The 17,733-nt window shown below is 43.5% G+C and overlaps 1 protein-coding gene across 1 annotated transcript; it reads left to right on the top strand.

Moving 5' to 3' along the window:
* Nucleotides 1-11,317: 11,317 nt before the first annotated feature.
* On the top strand, nt 11,318-11,836 carry LOC139053471 (uncharacterized). The gene has a single exon (XM_070530448.1). The coding sequence runs from the start codon at nt 11,318-11,320 to the stop codon at nt 11,834-11,836; it is 519 nt and encodes a 172-aa protein (XP_070386549.1).
* The last annotated feature ends 5,897 nt before the right edge of the window (nt 11,837-17,733 follow it).

Genomic DNA, 17,733 nt, shown 5'->3' with positions numbered 1-17,733 from the left:
CTTTTCACGTCGTTTGGTAGAAATCCACACGCGCGTTCTGCCAAAAGCACCATTTGCATGCATATCGTGTGGTTTTGCAGAAAACTGCATCCTCGTCTACCAAAAGTGTGATATTCATGCTTAAAACGCGTTTTGGCACAAATCCATGTGCGGGTTCTAAAAAGAGCAGCATTGGCATGCTTTTCACGTCGTTTGGTAGAAATCCACACGCGCATTCTGCCAAAAGCACCATTTGCATGCATATCGTGTGGTTTTGCAGAAAACTGCATCCTCGTCTACCAAAAGTGTCATATTCATGCTTAAAACGGGTTTTGGCACAAATCCATGTGCGGGTTCTAAAAAGAGCAGCATTGGCATGCTTTTCACGTCGTTTGGTAGAAATCCACACGCGCGTTCTGCCAAAAGCGTCATTTGCATGCATATCGTGTGGATTTGCAGAAAACTGCATCCTCGTCTACCAAAAGTTGCATATTCATGCTTAAAACGCGTTTTGGCAGAAATCCATGTGCGGGTGCTAAAAAGAGCAGCATTGGCATGCTTTTCACGTCGTTTAGTAGTAATCCACACGCGCGTTCTGCCAAAAGCGTCATTTGCATGCATATCGTGTGGTTTTGCAGAAAACTGCATCCTCGTCTACCAAAAGTGTCTTATTCATACTTAAAACGCGTTTTGGCACAAATCCATGTGCGGGTTCTAAAAAGAGCAGCATTGGCATGCTTCTCACGTCGTTTGGTAGAAATCCACACGCGCGTTCTGCCAAAAGCGTCATTTGCATGCATATCGTGTGGTTTTGCAGAAAACTGCATCCTCGTCTACCAAAAGTTGCGTATTCATGCTTAAAACGCGTTTTGGCACAAATCCATGTGCGGGTGCTAAAAAGAGCAGCATTCGCATGCTTTTCACGTCGTTTGGTGGAAATCCACACGCGCGTTCTGCCAAAAGCACCATTTGCATGCATATCGTGTGGTTTTGCAGAAAACTGCATACTCGTCTACCAAAAGTGTCATAATCATGCTTAAAACGGGTTTTGGCACAAATCCATGTGCGGGTTCTAAAAAGAGCAGCATTGGCATGCTTTTCACGTCGTTTGGTAGAAATCCACACGGGCGTTCTGCCAAAGGCACCATTTGCATGCATATCGTGTGGTTGTGCAGAAAACTGCATACTCGTCTACCAAAAGTGTCATATTCATGCTTAAAACGCGTTTTGGCACAAATCGATGTGCGGGTTCTAAAAAGAGCAGCATTGGCATGCTTTTCACGTCGTTTGGTAGAAATCCACACGCGCGTTCTGCCAAAAGCGTCATTTGCATGCATATCGTGTGGTTCTGCACAAAACTGCATCCTCGTCTACCAAAAGTTGCGTATTCATGCTTAAAACGCGTTTTGGCAAAAATCCATGTGCGGGTGCTAAAAAGAGCAGCATTGGCATGCTTTTCACGTCGTTTGGTAGAAATCCACACGCGCGTTCTGCGAAAAGCACCATTTTCATGCATATCGTGTGGTTTTGCAGAAAACTGCATCCTCGTCTACCAAAAGTGTCATATTCATGCTTAAAACGCGTTTTGGCACAAATCCATGTGCGGGTTGTAAAAAAGAGCAGCATTGGCATGCTTTTCACGTCGTTTGGTAGAAATCCACACGCGCGTTCTGCCAAAAGCACCATTTGCATGCATATGGTGTGGTTTTGCAGAAAACTGCATCCTCGTCTACCAAAAGTGTCATATTCATGCTTAAAACGCGTTTTGGCACAAATCGATGTGCGGGTTCTAAAAAGAGCAGCATTGGCATGCTTTTCACGTCGTTTGGTAGAAACCCACACGCGCGTTCTGCCAAAAGCACCATTTGCATGCATATCGTGTGTCCTTTTGCAGAAAACTGCATCCTCGTCTACCAAAAGTTGCATATTCATGCTTAAAACGCGTTTTGGCACAAATCCATGTGCGGGTGCTAAAAAGAGCAGCATTGGCATGCTTTTCACGTCGTTTGGTAGAAATCCACACGCGCGTTCTGCCAAAAGCGTCATTTGCATGCATATCGTGTGGTTTTGCAGAAAACTGCATACTCGTCTACCAAAAGTGTCATAATCATGCTTAAAACGGGTTTTGGCACAAATCCATGTGCGGGTTCTAAAAAGAGCAGCATTGGCATGCTTTTCACGTCGTTTGGTAGAAATCCACACGGGCGTTCTGCCAAAGGCACCATTTGCATGCATACCGTGTGGTTGTGCAGAAAACTGCATACTCGTCTACCAAAAGTGTCATATTCATGCTTAAAACGCGTTTTGGCACAAATCGATGTGCGGGTTCTAAAAAGAGCAGCATTGGCATGCTTTTCACGTCGTTTGGTAGAAATCCACACGCGCGTTCTGCCAAAAGCGTCATTTGCATGCATATCGTGTGGTTCTGCACAAAACTGCATCCTCGTCTACCAAAAGTTGCGTATTCATGCTTAAAACGCGTTTTGGCAAAAATCCATGTGCGGGTGCTAAAAAGAGCAGCATTGGCATGCTTTTCACGTCGTTTGGTAGAAATCCACACGCGCGTTCTGCGAAAAGCACCATTTTCATTCATATCGTGTGGTTTTGCAGAAAACTGCATCCTCGTCTACCAAAAGTGTCATATTCATGCTTAAAACGCGTTTTGGCACAAATCCATGTGCGGGTTGTAAAAAAGAGCAGCATTGGCATGCTTTTCACGTCGTTTGGTAGAAATCCACACGCGCGTTCTGCCAAAAGCACCATTTGCATGCATATGGTGTGGTTTTGCAGAAAACTGCATCCTCGTCTACCAAAAGTGTCATATTCATGCTTAAAACGCGTTTTGGCACAAATCGATGTGCGGGTTCTAAAAAGAGCAGCATTGGCATGCTTTTCACGTCGTTTGGTAGAAACCCACACGCGCGTTCTGCCAAAAGCACCATTTGCATGCATATCGTGTGTCCTTTTGCAGAAAACTGCATCCTCGTCTACCAAAAGTTGCATATTCATGCTTAAAACGCGTTTTGGCACAAATCCATGTGCGGGTGCTAAAAAGAGCAGCATTGGCATGCTTTTCACGTCGTTTGGTAGAAATCCACACGCGCGTTCTGCCAAAAGCGTCATTTGCATGCATATCGTGTGGTTTTGCAGAAAACTGCATCCTCGTCTACCAAAAGTTGCGTATTCATGCTTAAAACGCGTTTTGGCACAAATCCATGTGCGGGTGCTAAAAAGAGCAGCATTGGCATGCTTTTCACGTCGTTTGGTAGAAATCCACACGCGCGTTCTGCCAAAAGCACCATTTGCATGCATATCGTGTAGTTTTGCAGAAAACTGCATACTCGTCTACCAAAAGTGTCATATTCATGCTTAAAACGCGTTTTGGCACAAATCCGTGTGCGGGTTCTAAAAAGAGCAGCATTGGCATGCTTTTCACGTCGTTTGGTAGAAATCCACACGCGCGTTCTGCCAAAAAGCACCATTTGCATGCATATCGTGTGGTTTTGCAGAAAACTGCATCCTCGTCTACCAAAAGTGTCATATTCATGCTTAAAACGTATTTTGGCACAAATCCATGTGCGGGTTCTAAAAAGAGCAGCATTGGCATGCTTTTCACGTCGTTTGGTAGAAATCCACACGCGCGTTCTGCCAAAAGCACCATTTGCATGCATATCGTGTGGTTTTGCAGAAAACTGCATCCTCGTCTACCAAAAGTGTGATATTCATGCTTAAAACGCGTTTTGGCACAAATCCATGTGCGGGTTCTAAAAAGAGCAGCATTGGCATGCTTTTCACGTCGTTTGGTAGAAATCCACACGCGCATTCTGCCAAAAGCACCATTTGCATGCATATCGTGTGGTTTTGCAGAAAACTGCATCCTCGTCTACCAAAAGTGTCATATTCATGCTTAAAACGGGTTTTGGCACAAATCCATGTGCGGGTTCTAAAAAGAGCAGCATTGGCATGCTTTTCACGTCGTTTGGTAGAAATCCACACGCGCGTTCTGCCAAAAGCGTCATTTGCATGCATATCGTGTGGTTTTGCAGAAAACTGCATCCTCGTCTAGCAAAAGTTGCATATTCATGCCTAAAACGCGTTTTGGCAGAAATCCATGTGCGGGTGCTAAAAAGAGCAGCATTGGCATGCTTTTCACGTCGTTTGGTAGTAATCCACACGCGCGTTCTGCCAAAAGCGTCATTTGCATGCATATCGTGTGGTTTTGCAGAAAACTGCATCCTCGTCTACCAAAAGTGTCTTATTCATACTTAAAACGCGTTTTGGCACAAATCCATGTGCGGGTTCTAAAAAGAGCAGCATTGGCATGCTTTTCACGTCGTTTGGTAGAAATCCACACGCGCGTTCTGCCAAAAGCACCATTTGCATGCATATCGTGTAGTTTTGCAGAAAACTGCATACTCGTCTACCAAAAGTGTCATATTCATGCTTAAAACGCGTTTTGGCACAAATCCGTGTGCGGGTTCTAAAAAGAGCAGCATTGGCATGCTTTTCACGTCGTTTGGTAGAAATCCACACGCGCGTTCTGCCAAAAGCACTATTTGCATGCATATCGTGTGGTTGTGCAGAAAACTGCATCCTCGTCTACCAAAAGTGTCATATTCATGCTTAAAACGTATTTTGGCACAAATCCATGTGCGGGTTCTAAAAAGAGCAGCATTGGCATGCTTTTCACGTCGTTTGGTAGAAATCCACACGCGCGTTCTGCCAAAAGCACCATTTGCATGCATATCGTGTGGTTTTGCAGAAAACTGCATCCTCGTCTACCAAAAGTGTGATATTCATGCTTAAAACGCGTTTTGGCACAAATCCATGTGCGGGTTCTAAAAAGAGCAGCATTGGCATGCTTTTCACGTCGTTTGGTAGAAATCCACACGCGCATTCTGCCAAAAGCACCATTTGCATGCATATCGTGTGGTTTTGCAGAAAACTGCATCCTCGTCTACCAAAAGTGTCATATTCATGCTTAAAACGGGTTTTGGCACAAATCCATGTGCGGGTTCTAAAAAGAGCAGCATTGGCATGCTTTTCACGTCGTTTGGTAGAAATCCACACGCGCGTTCTGCCAAAAGCGTCATTTGCATGCATATCGTGTGGATTTGCAGAAAACTGCATCCTCGTCTACCAAAAGTTGCATATTCATGCTTAAAACGCGTTTTGGCAGAAATCCATGTGCGGGTTCTAAAAAGAGCAGCATTGGCATGCTTTTCACGTCGTTTGGTAGAAATCCACACGCGCGTTCTGCCAAAAGCGTCATTTGCATGCATATCGTGTGGTTTTGCAGAAAACTGCATCCTCGTCTAGCAAAAGTTGCATATTCATGCCTAAAACGCGTTTTGGCAGAAATCCATGTGCGGGTGCTAAAAAGAGCAGCATTGGCATGCTTTTCACGTCGTTTGGTAGTAATCCACACGCGCGTTCTGCCAAAAGCGTCATTTGCATGCATATCGTGTGGTTTTGCAGAAAACTGCATCCTCGTCTACCAAAAGTGTCTTATTCATACTTAAAACGCGTTTTGGCACAAATCCATGTGCGGGTTCTAAAAAGAGCAGCATTGGCATGCTTCTCACGTCGTTTGGTAGAAATCCACACGCGCGTTCTGCCAAAAGCGTCATTTGCATGCATATCGTGTGGTTTTGCAGAAAACTGCATCCTCGTCTACCAAAAGTTGCGTATTCATGCTTAAAACGCGTTTTGGCACAAATCCATGTGCGGGTGCTAAAAAGAGCAGCATTCGCATGCTTTTCACGTCGTTTGGTGGAAATCCACACGCGCGTTCTGCCAAAAGCACCATTTGCATGCATATCGTGTGGTTTTGCAGAAAACTGCATACTCGTCTACCAAAAGTGTCATAATCATGCTTAAAACGGGTTTTGGCACAAATCCATGTGCGGGTTCTAAAAAGAGCAGCATTGGCATGCTTTTCACGTCGTTTGGTAGAAATCCACACGGGCGTTCTGCCAAAAGCACCATTTGCATGCATATCGTGTGGTTGTGCAGAAAACTGCATACTCGTCTACCAAAAGTGTCATATTCATGCTTAAAACGCGTTTTGGCACAAATCGATGTGCGGGTTCTAAAAAGAGCAGCATTGGCATGCTTTTCACGTCGTTTGGTAGAAATCCACACGCGCGTTCTGCCAAAAGCGTCATTTGCATGCATATCGTGTGGTTTTGCAGAAAACTGCATCCTCGTCTACCAAAAGTGTCATATTCATGCTTAAAACGCGTTTTGGCACAAATCCATGTGCGGGTTCTAAAAAGAGCAGCATTGGCATGCTTTTCACGTCGTTTGGTAGAAATCCGCACGCGCGTTCTGCCAAAAGCGTCATTTGCATGCATATCGTGTGGTTTTGCAGAAAACTGCATTCTCGTCTACCAAAAGTTGCGTATTCATGCTTAAAACGCGTTTTGGCACAAATCGATGTGCGGGTTCTAAAAAGAGCAGCATTGGCATGCTTCTCACGTCGTTTGGTAGAAATCCACACGCGCGTTCTGCCAAAAGCGTCATTTGCATGCATATCGTGTGGTTTTGCAGAAAACTGCATCCTCGTCTACCAAAAGTTGCGTATTCATGCTTAAAACGCGTTTTGGCACAAATCCATGTGCGGGTGCTAAAAAGAGCAGCATTCGCATGCTTTTCACGTCGTTTGGTGGAAATCCACACGCGCGTTCTGCCAAAAGCACCATTTGCATGCATATCGTGTGGTTTTGCACAAAACTGCATACTCGTCTACCAAAAGTGTCATAATCATGCTTAAAACGGGTTTTGGCACAAATCCATGTGCGGGTTCTAAAAAGAGCAGCATTGGCATGCTTTTCACGTCGTTTGGTAGAAATCCACACGGGCGTTCTGCCAAAAGCACCATTTGCATGCATATCGTGTGGTTGTGCAGAAAACTGCATACTCGTCTACCAAAAGTGTCATATTCATGCTTAAAACGCGTTTTGGCACAAATCGATGTGCGGGTTCTAAAAAGAGCAGCATTGGCATGCTTTTCACGTCGTTTGGTAGAAATCCACACGCGCGTTCTGCCAAAAGCGTCATTTGCATGCATATCGTGTGGTTTTGCAGAAAACTGCATCCTCGTCTACCAAAAGTGTCATATTCATGCTTAAAACGCGTTTTGGCACAAATCCATGTGCGGGTTCTAAAAAGAGCAGCATTGGCATGCTTTTCACGTCGTTTGGTAGAAATCCGCACGCGCGTTCTGCCAAAAGCGTCATTTGCATGCATATCGTGTGGTTTTGCAGAAAACTGCATTCTCGTCTACCAAAAGTTGCGTATTCATGCTTAAAACGCGTTTTGGCACAAATCGATGTGCGGGTGCTAAAAAGAGCAGCATTGGCATGCTTTTCACGTCGTTTGGTAGAAATCCACACGGGCGTTCAGCCAAAAGCACCATTTGCATGCATATCGTGTGGTTGTGCAGAAAACTGCATACTCGTCTACCAAAAGTGTCATATTCATGCTTAAAACGCGTTTTGGCACAAATCGATGTGCGGGTTCTAAAAAGAGCAGCATTGGCATGCTTTTCACGTCGTTTGGTAGAAATCCACACGGGCGTTCTGCCAAAAGCACCATTTGCATGCATATCGTGTGGTTTTGCAGAAAACTGCATCCTCGTCTACCAAAAGTTGAATATAATAATAATATAATAATAAAGTTTATTTCTGCCTCAAAGATACATGGACCGAGGAGCTGCAGAAAAAGCTGTAAAAAATACAGCTTGACAAAGCCGCAGCCTCCATTTTACAGGCAGCAGCAGAAGACAAACAACGACTCAACTTCAGGTGTCGTATAAACGAAACAAAAGAACAAAAATGTAATGCTATACATCGCAAGAGCACTTCAAGCGTACTGAGTAAACACAGGGATAAAAAGATTGTTGTTACTTATCACACTCTCATACATGAAATATTAGATACAGAAGCAAATACTTATTTTGGCACAATTGAAGATGAAAATTGTTCGGAGCTACCATCTATATACATCCTACGCAATACCTTATGAGTACAGGTGAATAAGTCAAAATGTGCAGATGTATAAGCGTTCAGAAGGGAAGGGAGTGTGAATTGCAAACGTTCTTGCCCGGAGTTTAGGCGTGCTGTTGGCACCATCCATTGTTCGGGTTGTCTGAAAGGGTAATTAGTGGTTTTCTCTTGCAAGTTTGCCAATCGTCGAATATGGTTTGTACCATTTTTTATTTCTGTTTTGTAAGAAATGCTCAACCGGTATAGGTATAATTCATAGATTTGGACCACACCGGCTGTAAGAAAGAGACCTTTGCTGGGTGACCCATAGCTAACATTGAAGGCGTAGCGAAGGACCCTTTTCTGCAGCATGTGTATTTTGCGAAGACAAGAATGTGTTGCAGTTCCCCATACAAGATGACAATAATTTACGTGAGAATAAAAAAGTGCGTGATAAAGAGTTAGTTTGAGTGACGCCGGAAGAATGTGCCGTGTGCAACCAATCATGCCCACTACTCTAGCCAGTTGTTTGACAACGTGAGTTACTTGGTGTTCCCATGACATGGTTGAAGAAAATATAACTCCAAGGCATTTAAAATGATTAACTATTTCTATAGGTCGAGAATTATATAGAATATGACTGTGAATAGAAACCGGCTTATTTTTCGGGCGAAATATTACGGCTTTTGTCTTCTTTTCATTCACGCGCATATCATTAGATTTCGACCATTTTTCCAGCGTGACCATTGTTGTATTGCAAGACACTATTAGATCCTGAATGTTTTTCCCAGCAAAAAAAATACTCGTGTCGTCAGCGTATATGATGAATTTGGCATTTTTGTTAATGTTAACAATATCATTCAGGAATATATTGAAAAGAAGTGGGCCTAACACGCTGCCTTGAGGGACGCCAGAAATAATAGGTTTTACCTCTGATAGTACATTATGTAAGCTAACTGCTTGTTTTCTTTGCGAAAGATATGATTTTATTAACATTGCAGCCTGGCCTCGGATACCATAGTACCATAACTTCTTTAGGAGTAATTCATGATTCACCAAGTCAAATGCCTTTGAAAAATCTACAAATATACCTATTACGAAAGCTCTGTTATCAAATTGGGACAGAATATATTCTTTTTGATGTAGAAGTGCTAGCTCAGTTGATTTATTTTTGCGAAAACCGAACTGACATGGAGTGAGCAAATTACATTGGTCAATAAATTTAGTGAACCTGGAGTGCATAACTTTTTCTAATGCTTTAGAAAAAACAGGAAGTATGGATACAGGTCTATAATTACCTAAGTCATTTTGGTCGCCCCTTTTAAATAAAACGGTTACTTTGGCGGTCTGCATTTTTTCTGGAAAGGAAGATGTAGATAAGCAGAGGTTGAATATGTGTGTAACTGCGGGGGCTACAATATCAGCAACATATTTTACTGGTCCTATCTGAAGGTCGTCAATGTCTCGGCATCTGCTATTCTTTTGGCTTAATAATACTGACACAACTTCCTCTCTTGTAACAGGTTCTAGAAACATTGTTTTATCGTTACGACAGTTTATGTACTCACATGCATCTGGAAGCGATCCATAGGTTGGCATTTGCGTAAAAAAATCATTAAAAGCATTAGCCAACTCAATTCCAGTTAAATCATTGTCATTAATCTTCAACCTTTGTACGCTGGCATGGGATTGGTTGCGTTGCAACAAAGAGTTTAGACGGGACCAAAGTAAGTCATGACGACCCCTTTTAATGTCCAAAAATGCAGAGCAATAGTCCTTTCGAGCGGATCGTAATTTCTTTGTTAATTTATTTCGGAACTGCTTGAACGCCTTCAGATTATCAGCCGTGCGTGTCGCCAAAAACGTTCTATATAACTTATCTTTCATTTTTATTTCTTGGCGCAAGGCATGAGTGATCCAAGGTTTACGACTCTTACGGGACCGCTGATATGTCTTATTGGGAAAGTGAAACTGGTAGATTTGTTTGAATATATCAAGGAATTCGTTATAAGCATCATTTGCATTATCCAGCTCAGCAATTTGCGTCCAGTCAACTTTGTTAAGGGCATTTCTGAAGTCCTCCAGTGCAACTTCTGTTATACACTGGTAAGTGAAAGCTTCCGGTTCCTTTGAAGTTCGTGCTGGCACTTCCATACAGAAATACACAGGCAGATGGTCGCTGACGGGGCACGATAATACACCTGCCTTATGGCAGTTGGCGGCAAGTCCAGAGCCGGCCCTAAAACGATTTGTTCTGTTCCTGCAGGTGCGCAACTACGTCACAAGAGTTTCAAGTGGTTCATCGGACGTCGGATGCTCTTTTGCACGGATGGCTTCGACGGTGTGGCAGCTCTGCTGAAAAACGTGGAACTTTTCCAGTTCTTCTTGACTTCGGTTCGCGTCACAAGATGGTGCTCTGATCAACAAGCGCCGTCATCGTCCCCATAAAAACGCATCGCTTGCAAGCAGCAAGCGCAGTTGGCGGCAAGTCCAGAGCCGGCCCTAAAACGATTTGTTCTGTTCCTGCAGGTGCGCAACTACGTCACAAGAGTTTCAAGTGGTTCATCGGACGTCGGATGCTCTTTTGCACGGATGGCTTCGACGGTGTGGCAGCTCTGCTGAAAAACGTGGAACTTTTCCAGTTCTTCTTGACTTCGGTTCGCGTCACAAGATGGTGCTCTGATCAACAAGCGCCGTCATCGTCCCCATAAAAACGCATCGCTTGCAAGCAGCAAGCGCAGTTGGCGGCAAGTCCAGAGCCGGCCCTAAAACGATTTGTTCTGTTCCTGCAGGTGAGCTGGTTTCACTGTAGCAACTTTTCTGTACATTCCATGCCGCCAACTGCAAAACTGTCATTTGCTTGATCTACCGCGTGTGTTCTCTTGTGCGCATGTGTGATGGAAGGAAAAGATTGTGCTCAATGTGGGGTTGATTTTGCCGGCGAAGACCGATGTATGGAATGCTCTAACTGTGCATCGTTGTATCACCTCGGTCAAGAGTGCTCAGGTGTGGCTGAAGGCAAATTCTTGTCGATGGGCCCGAAAAAGAGGGAAAAGTGGCGGTGTAAAACATGTAGATCAGCGGATTCTTCCCAAGGCAGTTCTAGCCAGTTAACAGCTATTGCTGAAAAGCTGTCGTTGCTGGATTCTATTCGTGCGAAAGTTGAATCTCTTTCCCTGGTTCCGTCGAAAATAGACGAACTGTTGTGCCTCAAGTCCGAGATCGAAGTAGTGAAAACAAAAATGCAGGAAATACACGACTCGGTCGACTTTCTTTCAAATAAATATGATTCCTTGCTGAAAGGATCAGCAACACGAGAGAAACAGGTCACTGAATTGTCTTCTAGGGTGATGGTACTTGAGGATCAGGTCGCTTCTCAGGCAGCTGTCATTCAAGACCTTAGAGGGGAAATAAATGCCTCTGAACAGTATAGTAGGTCCTCAAACCTCGAAATTCATAACTTACCCCAACTTCCTAGTGAAAACTTGACTACTACTGTTGCTGAACTGGCCGCTCAACTGGGCATTGATTCATTCCTGTCAGGTCACGTAGTAGCTGTGCACCGGTTGCCCAGGAAGAGCAAAACAGCTCCAGTTTTAGTGCGCTTCCTTTCGGCGGGCATACGTGACAGCTGGCTGGCAAAGCGAAAGAAACTGAAATCTCTGGCGAAGGAAAATGAGCCCTCGGTTTTCTTTGTCGAAAACTTGACGAAATACAACAGAGAACTGTTCTGGGAGACAAAGACTAAGGCCAAAGAGGCCGATTTCAAGTTCGTATGGGTGAAACATGGCAAAATTTATGCCCGTAAGAAGGAGGGTGACCCAGTTGTGCGCATAATGAGCCCTTGTGACTTGTCTCGGCTAGTCTGACCTCTTATCCTCTGCTTTGTCTGTTGTAATCTTTTTCCTGATTCATGGCTTCGTGCGAACAATTTCGAGACTTTCCTTCTTTTTCTGTTCTTTTAAAACCAGGTGAAGGCACATTCACTGTTTTTCATGCAAACGTGCGTAGTATTCGCAAGCACTGGAATGAATTTTGTGTCCACGCTGGTGCAGTACGTGATATAGCTGATGTTTTTGTCTTAACTGAAATTAATATTGGGCAGGAACATACTGGTCTCTTTCAACTCCAAGGTTATCACAATCATTTTTTGACGCGCAAGGACGGCCGTGGCGGTGGAATTGCCATTTTCATCAAAAATTGTTGGATTTCAAGTCCTCTGAACATAATTTTCACAAGTGCTGAATCGCTAGCCCTTCGTATTCACACACGATCTTTTGCCATCACATTGCTCGCTATTTATAGGCCGCCAAATCAAAGTGTTAGAAAGTTTGTGGACGAATTGCATCTAATTGCTTTTCCATCTGGTCACGTGTGTATGATAGGTGATGTTAACATTGACGTGCTGAAGAAAGAACGACACATTGTAGCTGATTACTTGAACACGCTTGCTGACGTTGGAATAGATTCTATTATCAACCTTCCCACACGTGTCGAAATTTTGGGTACATCGCTTGTTTCTTCATGCATAGATCACGTCAACGTTCGCACTGAGAACGACCAGGTACTTCCGTTTATTATTGAGCAAAAGCTATCCGATCACTTCTATGTTGGGTGTAGCTTTCTATCGTCTCAGCATGCTGCGGCTAACAACCCAGTATCACAGATAGAGGTTATTGATAAAAGGAAGCTGGACTCGTTGTTGCAAGGCTACGACTGGAAATCTTTCCTAGCAGAAGTTCCTGCCAGTCACCTGTATAAATCTTTTATTGCCGTTTATACGCAGGCAGTGCACTCTTGCAAAAACGTAGTCGTCTTAAAGCAACGAAAGCCGAAATGCCCGTGGATAAATGGAAATGCTCTAACCGCGTTAGCTGAAAAAGAACTAGCCTGGGCGCGTTGTCGGCGCTCACCTAATAATCAGTATCTTCGTGAAGCTTATAAGATGGCTCGCAATAAAGTCACTGCTGTGCTTAGAGGTGCCAGGCGACAGCACTTCCAAGGTAAATTTTCTGAATTTAGAAAAAACCCGTCCAAGACTTGGTCCGTGGTTAACGAATTAAGGGGTCGTCCCCGGAGAGGCCCATACCAAACTATTGCGAAGAATTTCGGTCCACCATCTATAACGTTAGCAGACCAATTTAATTCCTTTTTCTCGTCTACTGCAGCAAGCTTGTCCGGTAATACGGCTAGTTATTGTATGCCGCAATCGGTAGTTGACTCTGCATTTCTACCTGAGTGTACCGAGGATGATATTCGCTACATCTTATTTAACTTAAAACAGCACAAGTCGGTTGGATTAGATGGTGTATCTGTGGACGTCCTTCGCAGAAATTTTGAGGCCCTAAAGAATGTTCTTTTAGCAATTATAAATAACATTATAACCACGAAAGAAATACCGCCTGGCCTCAAGGAAGCGCTTGTAGTTCCTCTCTTCAAAAGCGGACAGGTCAATGTTGTCACAAACTACAGGCCAATTTCGATACTTTCGTGCATTGCTCTTATACTTGAAAAGCATAATTTTCACGTAATGCAGAGCTTCATTGACGCGCACAACATAATGTCGCCTAATCAGTACGGATTTACTTGTGGGCGTGGTACTAGATTAGCATTAGATGAATTAACCGATTTCCTTAATGGTACTCTTGAAATTAGTGCATTCGCTTGTGCATTATTTCTGGACGTATCAAAAGCTTTTGACTCCGTCAACCATGAAATTTTACTTTGTAAACTTCATAGCTATGGCTTCCGAGGGCCTTTTCTAACTTTCCTTAAGAATTATTTGCACGGTCGAATTCAAGTAGTAGTTCTCGGAAATATTAAAAGCAAACCTAGACAGTTGAGCGCTGGAGTTCCCCAAGGGTCGATTTTAGCTCCCCTTTTATTCAACTTGTACGTTAATGATCTCAGTCAAGCAATTTTTCGCTGTCGGGTGTTTCAATACGCAGATGACACGCTTTTAGTATCTCGTCACACTAATTACCATCAAGCCGTTGCGGAATTACAAACTGACACTACAAATGTTATCACTTGGTACCGTAAAAACTTAATTTCTAATAACCAGAATAAAACTAAATTAGTATGTTTTCACGATCCACTGAAATCTATTCCTGTCATCACTCCACTGTTTCTTCATTCTCCTCTGTGTAACAATTGCTCTTGCTCTCCTATTCCATACCTCTCAAGTGTCAATTATCTCGGTGTTCATTTCGATTCTAACATGTCCTGGAACACTCACTTGGCTAACGTTTGTGAAAGGCTGCGCAAAATAGCCTGCCTACTGCATTCTATTAAAGCACTATGCCCAATTTACGTAAGGAAAACAATAGCACATGCATTAGCGTACAGTGTGCTAAGATATGGAATCTGTTCTTTTTATTTCTGTTCAGTGTTTTGGCGCAATAAAGTTGATTCTTTACTAAAATCCATAATTCGGGCGGTGATGTATGGTGTGCACATTACTAACAATTCCAGTCTTTTTTCATGCTCGCACATGCCCTCGTTCAGGCTGTTATTCAAAGAAACGGTAATCCTTTTGTATATATGGAACAATGAGTTCTGCCTCCCGTATGTCCCCGCCAGAGCATTACGTACACGTGACCGCTTTACCTTACCAAGAGTAAGGACAAGATATGGCAAACGTGTCCGTGCCTTCTATGTACCTGATGTATTAAATGACCTGCCAGAAAAAGTTTTATCTTCCAGCACACGGAAAGAAGTTAAATCTTATATTTTTGATTTGTATGTGTAATTTGGTTTCTTTTCTTCCTTTCTTTCTTTCTTTCTTTCTTTAGTTTTATTTTTGAGTTTTGTACATAACTGATTTACTGTGCCGCTCCCTGGCTTGCTCCATTCTGCCGAGCGCTGCCCCACAAGCCCATTGTTGGCTTGGGCAGGCTCGTATTTGTATGTAATTTTCGAAATAAATAAATCATTTATATATATATGTTTCGGGTGGCATAAATTGGTGATGAACAAGTCTAAGGTGGATTGACTTTCAATAGTTATTCTCGTTGGGATTTCAATTACATTGGTGAATCCGTTTGAAGCCAACATAGTGCTAAATTCTCTACTATGATAATTATCACTGTACATGTCAATGTTAAAGTCCCCTCCAGCAATAAGCAGGTATCCTCCGTCTGCTACAAACGATAAAAAGTGATCATAAAACTTCAAGAAAACGGCTATGTCCCCATTGGGTGGGCGATAACAAACGGAATAAATAACTTTCCCCACAGACAGTGATATGACCTCGTAGTGTGGTGTGATCATACTGTATGAGTCAAGCATTTCACCATTTTCGTTCATATCCAGTAGAACTGCCACTCCCCCACCACGGCCAACAGATCTATTCAGGTAATACGTTTTATAGTTAGTCATTCTGAAAACATTATCTTCACTGGTGCTCCACGTTTCACTTAACATTATCGCAGTGAGCTTGAATTCACTGAAAAATTCTTCTAGGGATTGTGTTTTGTTCTTCACTGATCGTGCGTTGATGTGCACAGCTTTTAGCGATGCGGGCGAAAAACAGGAAATGATACGGTTTAAGTCAGCAGGAAGATGATATTGGTTTTGCATCTTTATGTCTCTTTACTGTATTTTCTTTTATCGATTCGGCAAGCACAGTACTCATTTCAACTGTTCTAGGTCGTCTTCTCCTTTGATATGGATGGCATTCATCCCTGCACTTTTGCGGAGAAGAACTTTTCCATTTACATGCCATACATAAAGATAACCATTGCCTTTTGCCCAGTCCTTCACCCGACGAAGCAGTTCTCTGTTGTACCGATATTCATGCTTAAAACGCGTTTTGGCACAAATCCATGTGCGGGTGCTAAAAAGAGCAGCATTGGCATGCTTTTCACGTCGATTGGTAGAAATCCACACGCGCGTTCTGCCAAAAGCGTCATTTGCATGCATATCGTGTGGTTTTGCAGAAAACTGCATCCTCGTCTACCAAAAGTTGCGTATTCATGCTTAAAACGCGTTTTGGCACAAATCCATGTGCGGGTGCTAAAAAGAGCAGCATTGGCATGCTTTTCACGTCGTTTGGTAGAAATCCACACGCGCGTTCTGCCAAAAGCACCATTTGCATGCATATCGTGTGGTTTTGCAGAAAACTGCATCCTCGTCTACCAAAAGTGTCATATTCATGCTTAAAACGCGTTTTGGCACAAATCCATGTGCGGGTTGTAAAAAGAGCAGCATTGGCATGCTTTTCACGTCGTTTGGTAGAAATCCACACGCGCGTTCTGCCAAAAGCACCATTTGCATGCATATCGTGTGGTTTTGCAGAAAACTGCATCCTCGTCTACCAAAAGTGTCATATTCATGCTTAAAACGCGTTTTGGCACAAATCCATGTGCGGGTTGTAAAAAGAGCAGCATTGGCATGCTTTTCACGTCGTTTGGTAGAAATCCACACGCGCGTTCTGCCAAAAGCGTCATTTGCATGCATATCGTGTGGTTTTGCAGAAAACTGCATCCTCGTCTACCAAAAGTTGCATATTCATGCTTAAAACGCGTTTTGGCACAAATCCATGAGCGGGTGCTAAAAAGAGCAGCATTGGCATGCTTTTCACATCGTTTGGTAGAAATCCACACGCGCGTTCTGCCAAAAGCGTCATTTGCATGCATATCGTGTGGTTTTGCAGAAAACTGCATCCTCGTCTACCAAAAGTTGCGTATTCATGCTTAAAACGCGTTTTGGCACAAATCCATGTGCGGGTGCTAAAAAGAGCAGCATTGGCATGCTTTTCACGTCGTTTGGTAGAAATCCACACGCGCGTTCTGCCAAAAGCACCATTTGCATGCATATCGTGTGGTTTTGCAGAAAACTGCATCCTCGTCTACCAAAAGTGTGATATTCATGCTTAAAACGCGTTTTGGCACAAATCCATGTGCGGGTTCTAAAAAGAGCAGCATTGGCATGCTTTTCACGTCGTTTGGTAGAAATCCAGACGCGCATTCTGCCAAAAGCACCATTTGCATGCATATCGTGTGGTTTTGCAGAAAACTGCATCCTCGTCTACCAAAAGTGTCATATTCATGCTTAAAACGGCTTTTGGCACAAATCCATGTGCGGGTTCTAAAAAGAGCAGCATTGGCATGCTTTTCACGTCGTTTGGTAGAAATCCACACGCGCGTTCTGCCAAAAGCGTCATTTGCATGCATATCGTGTGGTTTTGCAGAAAACTGCATCCTCGTCTAGCAAAAGTTGCATATTCATGCTTAAAACGCGTTTTGGCAGAAATCCATGTGCGGGTGCTAAAAAGAGCAGCATTGGCATGCTTTTCACGTCGTTTGGTAGTAATCCACACGCGCGTTCTGCCAAAAGCGTCATTTGCATGCATATCGTGTGGTTTTGCAGATAACTGCATCCTCGTCTACCAAAAGTGTCTTATTCATACTTAAAACGCGTTTTGGCACAAATCCATGTGCGGGTTCTAAAAAGAGCAGCATTGGCATGCTTCTCACGTCGTTTGGTAGAAATCCACACGCGCGTTCTGCCAAAAGCGTCATTTGCATGCATATCGTGTGGTTTTGCAGAAAACTGCATCCTCGTCTACCCAAAGTTGCGTATTCATGCTTAAAACGCGTTTTGGCACAAATCCATGTGCGGGTGCTAAAAAGAGCAGCATTCGCATGCTTTTCACGTCGTTTGGTGGAAATCCACACGCGCGTTCTGCCAAAAGCACCATTTGCATGCATATCGTGTGGTTTTGCAGAAAACTGCATACTCGTCTACCAAAAGTGTCATAATC

This window comes from Dermacentor albipictus, unplaced genomic scaffold, assembly GCF_038994185.2.
Source record: "Dermacentor albipictus isolate Rhodes 1998 colony unplaced genomic scaffold, USDA_Dalb.pri_finalv2 scaffold_132, whole genome shotgun sequence".
NCBI classification, from domain to species: domain Eukaryota; kingdom Metazoa; phylum Arthropoda; class Arachnida; order Ixodida; family Ixodidae; genus Dermacentor; species Dermacentor albipictus.
This window is presented reverse-complemented; position numbering and strand designations above follow the sequence as displayed.